Here is an 11,921-nt window from a genome sequence, read left to right as displayed (position 1 = left end):
ACGATTATTCCAAATACATCAACAGAACGGGGCTCACTCCCAGAATGTCATTTTTATTACTTAATGGCAATGCACAGAGGCATTTTGACATATTAAACTGCATCAAACCTATTACAGCGTTAGTATTTCAGTACTCTTTTAAGGGTTAAGATAATATCTACAGAAAAAAAATGATATTCAGCCTTTAATTGTCGTATTTCACTTGCACTGAAATATGTACATTTTTTGTAAACAAATATTGGTTTGTTTTCAGAATTCTAGCAATCTAGTATAGTGGATGCACTTCGTTTTTATGTATGTAAAAAGCAAGCCATTTATGACTAGGAACTTCTAAGTTTGGTAAGAGGTGCTTCCAACTTTTGCGTCAGCTTCTCATTTCTGTTATATTACGACTCCTTAGTCATAGTTGTGAACGGTTTAATTCATAACAATATAAAAAAAAACACGTTTTCACTTCTAAATTGCATTACATATCCAACAGTTCTAAAGGGAAGTAGTGTGAAAAGTACGCCCAATACATTTTACAAACACAAGTAGGCGTTTACTTTCCTTTTAACAGCGTGGCATCTCTGAACTTTAACCCGAGTGAGGACAGCCCAACCCCCTGTCGGAGAAGCTGCGGGAAAATGTAAAAACGCGGTGCATTGCCTTATAAGGCATATCCCAGCGCATGCGCAGAAAATATAGTTTTGTTTGAAGTGAATTGCAGTTAGTCAAGCGATTGAGCTGCATAGAGGCAATTGTACAGTATCATTTTCCGATGTTTTTTTGTTAAGTATTTGCTTCTTTTTTCTACATTTTTTTGTGCTTGATGCATTACTATAAACATGTTAGGGAATTATCCAAATGTAGAAAAGAGTCAGGTGGTCAGTTATGTGGAAGATTATCTCGAATGTGTGGAGTCTCTCCCGTTGGACATACAGAGGAATGTGTCTTTGCTACGAGAGATCGATACAAAGTATCAAGGTAAGTGCCAGTTAAAAAGAGATTGTGTTCGAATCGACTGGCTTGCTATATTTTAGTGGTGGTGTTGTGTGCTTTGTGTTTTTTTTTTGTAATGCGTTACAGGCATAGTACGATCTGTAGTCTAGATCCTTGGAAAGGGTCATTGTTTTTTTCTGTGACAAACTGCAACGTAAGCCTTTGTGTAAACTCGTTTTTAAAAATGTAAGGTAGCAATATACATAGCGTTTGAAAACGCGACTCGTTTGTGCGATTTAAAATGAGGTGCTTTCTAAAGTGGAAGAGGCTATGATCAGCCATTTTGGCAAGTAAAAAAGAAAATCGCTAAATAAATAGAAAATGCTTCTTCAGAATACTTAATTGGGATCGATTACTGTTTGTTTTAAATCAAAATATTCTACTTTTAAATTAAAAACTTGTTATGCATTCTGTGTTTTTAGGTTTACTACCACGACTACTGTACTACTAGCTAGACGTGTTGTGGGAAGGCGGTGTGCTGGTCTATTTTACTGGGATCTTGGGGAGACTAAGTCTGCTTCAGGAATCCAGGCTTAGGGAGGTAAAACATAGCCTACCGGTTAGCAATTCAGCCGCAAAACATTCATGCAGAAATTCACAGAACTCGGTCATTAGACTAAGCAGTATTTACTTTTGCTGTTTGGTTTCTTGTCTCGGGGAGTGATTCTGTTTTTTGAAGTGCTACGAGTCTACGAGAATAAGTTTTGTCCCCTTGAGTGTAATGATGTCGTTCGGTTTAGAGTGCATTTCATAAGCGACACAAAGGCAGCCTGCTTTTTACAATCTTTTTTAAATTGTTATTGTTTTGCTTTTAAACATATTTGAATTAATTTACTCACAAATCAAGAGAATTTGTCGTCACTTCCTGGATGTTGACAAAACGCCTTGAATACGGAAGTGGGTTTTTGAAGAGCTCACTGTCTGTAGAGATTAGTATGGATTGCGCATTCTGTTCATTGTCTTCCTAATAATAAAAATATATAAACTGGTTGCTTTTCTGTTGTCATATTTTATATCGCATTCTATGCATTTAAACGACACGGTTTGTTCTTAATACAAGCCACCATGTGTTTTTTTTCTCTACTCGAACGTACAGTAGGCAATTGTATATTTTTGTGATTATCAAAAGTAGCCTAGAAAATGCAATTGTCTGCAATAAATAAAAATAAAATACATGTAAAGTCCTGAAACCAGTTTACGATAGGACGATAACTTTACTTCCATACAGTAACGTTATGGTGACCAGACGTCCCGGTTTAGCCGGGACAGTCCTGTTTTTTCATCAAAGGTCCCGGTGTAACGACGTTTCTCAAAATCTTTGTCACGGTTTTCAGCCACTACATTTTGTCAAAATAACGTAAACAAACGCTGCCTGTATAACTTAGTTTAGGCACCTGCAGTGGGTAATGAAGAACATTCATTTTATAAAGTGATTAACACAGACAGACATTATTGCTCAGTGAGCAATATGAATCTACAATTATATCTAATATACGGCAATGTCGTAGCTGCAGAGCAGCGAGAGGTTGCAATGCAAGCATTCGAATCCACCAGGTTAAACCACACAAACGTCAATAAATAGATCCATACTGACGCAGTGAGTATAATAAGTAAAAATGCCAAAACGTAAATGTATTTTTATAGATTAATTAGTCAGCACTGGGATGTAAAACACTCAGATACAGGTCACTCTCGTTTTTTTTTTTTTTGTTGTTTTTTTTTTATTATTATTTTCTCTCAATTTAGAATGGCCAGTTGTTTTTTTTTCAATCTCAGCTCACCACTACCACCCCTGCGCTGAATCGGGAGGGCGAAGATGAACACACACTGTCCTTCGAAGCGTGTGCCGTCAGCCGACCACTTTTTTTCACACTGCAGGCTTACCATGCAGCCACCCAAGAGCTACAGTGTCGGAGGACAACGCAGCTCTCGGGCAGTTTACAGGCAAGCCCGCAGGCACCCGGCCGGACTACAGGGGTCGCTGATGCGCGGTGAACTGAGGACACCGTGGCCGACCTAACCCTCCCCCCCTCCCCCCCTCCCCCCTCCCCCCATTTCAAGCAGGTTATCAGTCACACTCATATTAATAATAATAATAATAATAATAATAATAATATGAACTTACGATTGTAAAGTGACCCCAGAGATTGCATGTGCCTCCATGATACATCAGCAGTTGCTTGCACTGTTTGCATTCATCTTTTTTTTCTTTTTTTTTTTTTGGTCGTCTGGGCATTTAACAAAAAAAAATCCTAAACAGCAGAGGGGTTTCGAGACATTTCTTTCAATACAGCTTACGCTGTACAGTACTTTGCTATTGAGATGTTGAATGAAAAAAATTGCCTCTGGTTAACATGAGCTGGAGGGGGGAGGGATGGACAGTGCTCAGTTTTCGGAATTAAAATTATTAGTGTTAGCGTATATTTTGTATGTTTCAAACATATTCTACCACAGCACTTTCCCTTGTACATTGGATATTCAGTACATATTTTACTGAAGCACTACATCGCTATAGGGACCCCACAGTGCTTTGGATACTATACCCTGCTGCATACATGGCAGCGGCACCATAGAGTTGCTGTGATTTGGTAGTGGATTTTAATACAACAACTTTTGTTTAAGTAATATGCATTATACAAATAAAGCTCGAATTTTGCATGCGAGAGACATTTAATGTTTGATTTACAGTATTCACACATTGTCAAAGGATTTCTGTTAACAGAAGCAAAAACACACACACAGTGCATGAATGGCGTCTGACAAACCTTCGAAGGTTTAAAACATTCTTCGAATTCCTGGCTAGCGAACAAACCTTTGAACCTTCGAACCTTCAATACAGCCCTAGTTCCAACACATGTTCTGTAATTCGTTCAGAACCCTAACCATATCACAGGTTTAACGTTAATGCCCAGCAGTTGGGGAGGTGGCTTTTTTTTTGTTTGTTTGTTTTATAACCACTCCTGATTTTCTATAAGACATGTATAGCATGTGTCTTTCTTGGAGTAATAACGTGAAGTACCATGCAAGGTGTTGGGGCCTTCATATTCTTATAAAATTACAGTGCAGGTCATAATTTAGTTCTGTGTAAAATTGTACATCACTTTGAAACGATGTTGTACACTTCCATATTTTTTTATTTTTTGCAGAAGTTTTAACAGAAGTTGATGATGTCTACGAGAAGTATAAAAAAGAGACTGACCTGAGTCAGAGGAAGAGGCTGCAGAATCATCTCCAGCGAGCGCTGATCAGCAGCCAGGAGTTGGGAGATGAGAAGCTCCATGTGGTCACTCAGATGATGGAACTGGTGGAGAACCGGGCCAGGCAGATGGAGGCCCATTCACAATGTTTCCAAGAGCCACAAGAGGTCGAAAAGCCTGTGGAGAAAGCGAAACCAGAGGCCGTGCTGCCGGAGAGGCCTTCAACCAGACGAATCCGCCGGCAGCGCAACAGCGAAAGCCGTGAATCGTGCCACATCGCCAACGGGGTGGTGGTGGTGGAGGAGGCTGGTGAGGAGCAGCCACCCAAGGAGAAGAAATCTAAATCAGCCAAGAAGAAAAAGCGATCAAAAGCCAAGCAAGAACGAGAGGTCTCTCCTGTCGAGTTTGCCATCGATCCCAACGAGCCCACTTACTGCCTGTGCAACCAAGTGTCTTACGGTGAAATGATAGGGTGTGACAATGAACAGTGCCCCATCGAGTGGTTTCATTTCTCATGTGTTGGACTCACCTATAAGCCAAAGGGAAAGTGGTACTGTCCCAAATGCAGAGGGGATAGCGAAAAGACAATGGACAAAAGCATTGAGAAAACTAAAAAAGATAGACGGTCGAGGTAGTAACTTCCATCAACACTTTTTTTTTTTTTTGTATAGTTACATTTTCTTTGCATATGAAACAATCTTTTAGAACTGATGCATATCACTATGCAATACTTTTTAATCTATAGTATTAATTAAATATTAACGGTGCCGTACTTTTAAGTCTTGTGATTTTGTCTGTTGCTGCACTTAACCAAAAGAAGAATACAAGTTATAACAGGGTGGTCTTGCAACAGAAAGAACAATGCGTCATAGCACAGACAGAAAGAAAACCTCTCAATTTAACCTGGAGATTACAAAAGGAGATATATTTAAAAATAAAGAAATACTGCCATTACTTTGTACAGTAGGAACTTTTTGTTTAGTCGGATTCACATTTTGTTTAAAACTTTATAAACTTCATGAAGAGGCAGTAGTTGAACATCTGTATGGGTAGAACAGAAGTAACTACACAGTGTTTACTTGTTTGTATACTTAATTATTGATGGATGGCACATTGTTGGAACAAGACACAAGGTTACAAACTAGCTTGCATTCACAGTATTTATAGATCATGCTCAAAAGACAATGCTGTACTTTTTGTAAAGTTGTAAAACAAACCATTGGCCATTTTTAATGTCTTCCAAGGCAAATGTCACTGTTTTATTATATTGTTTGGTATTTACTAATTTAATTGTTACTTTTTGCAGTATTTGAATAAAACTGTGCCAGTGATACCTATTTTATTTATTTCAGAAGTAATATTTAAACCAGCTAACCTTGTCTGGCTTTACTGATTCAAATATGACACTTCTTGCACAGAATGTTGGTAAATTCCAAGTTTGCCTGCCCTCATTTATTTTTTTTACTTCAAGCGGTCACATGAAAGCACACAAAAGACATTGAAAACACATGAGTTGCGGGCAAAGCAGTGATAGGCGAGCTAAATCATGGGGCTTCTGGGAGTTCAAGTTCTTAAAGATTGCAGTAATCCATTGCATTTCTATGACTTTTTGTTCTTTCATATTACTTTTCTCTGAATTACAGGACTGAAATATGTACAAATGTGCTGGCCAATTTTATGTTCACCAATTGCCATTTAAAAAATCTAATACTTATGTAACGTGTGTGTCAGTCCGTATAAGAGAATTGTTAGCTCTGTGTCCCGTGACTCTTCAAACACAGATCGGTGTACTGTACAAGGCTAATACAGATCATTCAGACTGCTTTAGTAAAAAGATAATTCCACTCGGAAACAGACAAGTACATGTATCTTTCTATTTTTGTTTAATGTTTTCAATCAAATGTGGCAATTTAAAGCAAATACTGTTAGTCTGACGGCATAAGTTCCTGTTGAAACCCATTTGAATCCAGGGACGTGGGAACTAGCAGTGCTGGGGGTGTGGTGCACCTGCAGGTGCAATGATAAATCCTGCTGGTTTTGTAAATATGAGCTGTGTGGGCCGTGCTCTGCACCTTTTTACATTGCTTTTGAACACAACTGACAATGGACCAATCAGCATTGACTGTCACAACAAGGGCGGGATATTTTCTAAATCACACTGTTGTAATCTCATCAGACTCGGTTAGTAGTTGGAGTGCATTAGAAGCTTATATACAGTAGAACGGTTATTGAAAATATCCTTAAAAAAAACATCATCAGATTATTTTTTGTAAGTGATCAACAGCAGCATCACCATATGCTAAAATCAGTTCGTCTAAAATGCCACTAACTGGGGTTGCTGCCTTGTGTAGCAATACTGAAAACACACGACCACAGTGACATTCTGGACATGCTAGATGTCCATTTGCTCCTGAAAAAATTCCTCTGCAGGACACCAGATCCCAGGTCAATTTTTGGAGCCTTCTGTTCAATCTGTTTTTACAAAAAACTTTTCTGAATTGCAATGTTTAAGTGGGTCATAACAGTGTATGATACATTTGAATTTGTTAGCTCCAAACATTTTATGGTAAGCATGTTGTAAACATTGCAGCAAGGACTGGTTTACACTTTCATGGTCTTTTTACCTGGAGAATAACATGGTCCCCACTCCTTCAGGTCCTTCTTGCCTGTTATTACCTCACTACAGCTGTGGATAAAAGTTTTGCATCACCCTATAGAATTAACACATTTTGCTTCATAAAGTCAAATCAAACCTGCTGAATAATGTTACATTAATAACATTACATACAGCTTTGTAGTTCTCCACAACGAAAAACTGAAAAATGTGACATTTCAAAATCTAATATGAAATACTGTACTACTATCCTGGCTTACGGTAAACTTTTACAATTATATTTTGTAATTTCTTTGATTACATGATGTTAAATAAAATATCTCTAAATTATGTGCATATATATCTATATCTATATCTATATATATAGACAGACACACATTTTTTTTTGTTTAGTGATGTCTCAATTCTAAAATTCTAGATTATGTAAAACTTTTGGCTGTAGCTGCTACCACTACTGACGGACATGCTTTTACCCAGAAGACACTGCTAAGGTGAAATGACCCAGGAAGTGCAAGTGTAACAAACTCCCTGGTAGGAACTTTCTTTACCCAAGTGTAGTTCCAGATACTAAAATAAAAATAAAGTTTGTGTGTTTCTTGGCACTGTATGTATAATTAGTTATAGTGCCATGTTCATGGCTTGGACGATTTATGAAATTGTTTTGATAGCTTCAGTCACTTTAAAGTTGTAACAATCAAGGCTTCAAAACATTTCTTACAGCCACATAACTTTCTCGCAAGTCCTTTGTTGTACTGTGGTTGATCTATGATTCAAACCTGATTTACTGCTTGCAAAACTGTGTGATTTAATTTTTTTTTAATCCGCCTCATACAGCACCACCTTAGTATAGTTCTGCATTAAGAAGTTGTTTAATTTGGATCCAAGGCAGCGCTCCCAGTCATACGGTCACACAGGTGGACAATACAGAGCTGGCCAGTCGCTTGATTTAGCAGATAGTGCTGAAGTTTGGTATTGTCACAGAATACGGTAAGCCATAGGGAACATAATTATGCAAGAAAAACTGTAATCCTGTATCAACATGTGATAAACACATAATGGTCTTTATGCATCATTGTGTTATCCATTGCTTGTTCTGTGACGGTTCCAAAAGCCAGCACGTGTGTGGATGTACCCCAAGCCAAGCAACATTATACCAGCCCTGTCTTAATTTTTTAACCGCAGTGTTACAGTCATGCAGATTTGAGTTTCTCAGGAACTACAGTCAGCAACCATACTATACATAAAGTCTTAATGAAAACCATTTCATACTTAATAGGATAAACATGTTATGCAGCAATGGATACAGAATAAAGAAAACATAATATGCTTGTATTTGTGGGTGTTTAAATTGGTAATGAGACACTGTGCTAAAAAAAATATAAATACACAATAAGCCGTTGGTTTCACCAATACAGCTTTATTGTAAGAGCTCCTACCATTATAATCAAGCACCTCTAGAGGGCAGCAGAGCACTGGGCAGAGAATTGCTGAGAGGCTTGAAAAGCATTCCAAAGCTCTTGGGTAGATGCTTTCAGTGTTTTGGGTGTTAACTAAGACTGCAAAAATATGTTTCATAGATGCATATTTTGCCCTTTGTGTAATCACAAAACCATTTAAAGTATCATACACTTTTCAGTGGAAAGTGTTGGCATTTTTTTTTTACTTTCGTATTTATTTAAAATTTCCAATGCAAGATTCTAATAAAAGAGGACATTTTCAGGAAAATACTAGGTCATTTACAATGTATTTACTAGTTAAACATTTACAACTTTACAGCCTTAGCTGCTAATGTGTCTGTTTATTCTCCTACTATTATGAAAGCATGCAGAGGTTGTTCAGAGAAACACAAACAAAGCATGTATAAATTAAAGTATCAAATTCATTTAAAAAAGAAATACATTTTAGTGAAATGACAAGGGTGTCGTGAACAGTCCCATTCTTATGTATTTTATTCAATACAAATAAAGCTAAGTCTTGATGGCAGGAAAATGCTGTTGGTAACACTAGAAAGTTATAGGTTGAGGGTTGAGCAATAAAGCTTCCATCCATTCATAATATCCTCCGCTCCCCTCTGTTCCGGGCAACTTAGGGGGCCACTTTGAGAAATGACGCTTTCTCTAACCAGACTTTTTTGAGAAAAGCCGGGAGTAGCGGTATAGGCGGGAAAGCATGTGGAGGGAGTACCATAGGGGGCAATGTGTCGTCACTGCTGAGGCAAAGAGATCGACCTGCGCCTTCCCGAACTGTTCCCAAATGTGCTCCACTATCTGAGGGTGGAGTCGCCACTCTGACAGATGCAGACTACTCCTGGAGAGGAGGTCCGCTGCCCAGTTCACTGCACCGGGAATGTGCGTCGTCCGTAGGGACAGCAAGTTCCTCTGAGCCCATTTCAATAGCCTGAAGGCTATGCGATGCAACCTGGGGGACTGTAGGCCACCCTAGTGGTTGACATACACCACCACTGTCGTATTGTCCGTCCGGATCAACACATGCGTGTCACTCAGCACTGGGAGAAAGTGGTGGAGAGCAAGGGATACCACTTGCAACTCCAGCATGTTTATGTGCAAGGATGTCCAGCGGTCCGGCCAGGATCCACATACTCCTCTGCCTTCCCAGACCGCCCCCCAACCCAAGTTGGAAGTGTCTGTCATCATCACCTGGCAGTTCAACACTACTCCCATTCGCACACCTTCGCACAGGTGAGAGGAATTACTCCACCAGCGTAGGGCTGCCGAGCACACGTGAGACACAGTCAGCAGACGGTGGACTTCGATTCCTGGACTTGAATCTGCTACCAGTTCATCAAGGAATGTTGTCATTTTACACATTGAAAGTTGCTGATGGCAAAGTTCCTGTTTCTTTTGTTTAAAAGTATTTCTTTCACATTCTGAATGCTTTGTAGATAAATGGCATTTTAATTTTGCAGGATTAAGAGTTGTTTGACAGAACATCCTGACAAATATTAATGGACTGGGGCTTGAGTCGTCCTCAGATCCAGTAAATGTAAATACCAGTGCTGGTCCCTGCAACTCTTACCTTGTGTAGCAAATTAATCTATTCATTTCTAATGCAATTTATTGCACTCCCTGAGTCGCCAGCTTCGCTCGCTGTACATATAAAAAACATACCAAAGAGGGTCTCCCAAGTAGCGCATCCAGTAAAGGCACTCCGCGTGGAGTTCAAGATGCACCCTATAGCCTGGAGATCGCAGGTTTGAATCCAGGCTATGTCATTGCCAACTGTGACCAGGGGTTCCTAGGGGGTGGTGCACAATTGGCCGAGCAGCGCCCGGGTAGGGAGGGCTTAGGTCAGCAGGGGAATCCACAGTTCACTGCACACCAGCGACCCCTGTGGCCGATAGGGGTCCTGCAGGACTGCAGTGGAGCCACTCAGACATGTGTTGTCCTGCGGCACTATGGGTCTGGTGGCTTCGCTGTGGATCCGCACTGTGAAAAATGACGGATTGGCAGGAACACATTTCAGAGGACGCATGTTTCAGCCTCCGTTTCCCTCTGTAAATGCACGTCTCAGTGAGGCCACACAAAAAAGCAGGCAGTGAAGTTCAATTCCTCCCCTATGATATGTGTAAACAAGCTGTACTGCAAATTATGGTGGCCCGGCAAGTCAACGAAACAAATGTGTTTACCTGATCACGGGCCCAGAATGACACTTCAGTATAATCATGTTTACATGATCACAAGCGCTTTGTTGTGTTGCTTAGAACTGTATAACCCAATTTTGGGAGTTGTTTGCGGACCACCTGGAGTTTACTCACGGACCACAAGTTGGGCACCACTGCACTAAGGAGACTGGCAGAGACAAATGAACCCTGGGTTAATCACAAGAGGCTTGTGTAGTCACAAAACTACCAGAACACCACCAATAATTGAATTAACTTAAAACTGGCTGATGAAGCTTCTCAGTATTATCTTCTTTTACACATACAATAAACACAATTGTAAACCAACACAAGACCAGGGATTCATTTAACATTTTAACAGGGAAAAACAACAAAAAAAGTTGGTTGCTTTAGCAGCAAAACTATTATGAGCACAAAAGAGTGACACTGTGTCTGTGGCAGGGAGCAAGTCAGAAAATGTAAATATGTATACATATAGGGCTGGCAGGGAGGGGGTTAGAATGTGGCTGGAGCCTTAATTGATTGATTGATGGTTAATTAGGCTCCAGCCACATGGTATATAAGGAAGGTGAAATCTTTTGTCTGGGGAAGAGAGTTAGGTGAGTGTTTTCATGTGTGTTTGTGGTCTAATAGTGAAGGTGAATGCCCAGCCTATAGTACATATTGTTTTGTTTAGCCTTTTATTTTGGCCCTTGTGCCTGTTTATTTGTTTGTGTATTTTGTTCTTTTTTGATTAAACATGCGTAACAGTGCTTGAACTGCAGCTTTTCTGATGCTATCCTGCTACACATTCACACTGAAGTTCATTAATGATCTAATCAGCACTGGATCTCAATACCACAACCTTAAAATCAGCTAAACAACTTCAACACTGCAGACCAGTTGAATATATATATATATACAGTACTGTGCAAAAGTTTTAGGCAGGTGTGAAAAAATGCTGTAAAGTAAGAATGCTTTCAAAAATAGACATGTTAATAGATTATATTTATCAATTAACTAAATGCAAAGTGAGTGAACAGAAGAAAAATCTAAATCAAATCCATATTTGGTGTGACCACCCTTTGTCTTCAAAACAGCATCAATTCTTCTAGGTACACTTGCACAAAGTCAGGGATTTTGTAGGCATATAGTCAGGTGTATGATTAAACAATTATACCAAACAGGTGCTAATGATCATCAATTCAATATGTAGGTTGAAACACAATCATTAACTGAAACAGAAACAGCTGTGTAGGAGGAATAAAACTGGGTGAGGAACAGCCAAACTCAGCTAACAAGGTGAGGTTGCTGAAGACAGTTTACTGTCAAAAGTCATACACCATGGCAAGACTGAGCACAGCAACAAGACACAAGGTAGTTATACTGCATCAGCAAGGTCTCTCCCAGGCAGAAATTTCAAGGCAGACAGGGGTTTCCAGATGTGATGTCCAAGCTCTTTTGAAGAAGCACAAAGAAACGGGCAACGTTGAGGACCGTAGACGCAGTG

At 39.6% G+C, this 11,921-nt stretch overlaps 1 protein-coding gene across 1 annotated transcript; it reads left to right on the top strand.

The window, feature by feature from the left end:
- Window positions 1-660: 660 nt before the first annotated feature.
- LOC117420987 (inhibitor of growth protein 2-like) lies at window positions 661-5,515 on the top strand. Its single transcript, XM_034034815.3, has 2 exons — window positions 661-966; window positions 4,128-5,515. Exons 1-2 carry the CDS (start codon window positions 828-830, stop codon window positions 4,811-4,813), a joined length of 825 nt encoding a protein of 274 aa, XP_033890706.3. The 5' UTR covers window positions 661-827; the 3' UTR covers window positions 4,814-5,515.
- Window positions 5,516-11,921: the final 6,406 nt, after the last annotated feature.

The sequence above is a fragment of the Acipenser ruthenus genome, chromosome 1 (genome assembly GCF_902713425.1).
Source record: "Acipenser ruthenus chromosome 1, fAciRut3.2 maternal haplotype, whole genome shotgun sequence".
NCBI classification, from domain to species: Eukaryota; Metazoa; Chordata; class Actinopteri; order Acipenseriformes; family Acipenseridae; genus Acipenser; species Acipenser ruthenus.
Note: the sequence above shows the minus strand (reverse complement) of the source record. Positions and strands in the feature narration are given on the sequence as shown.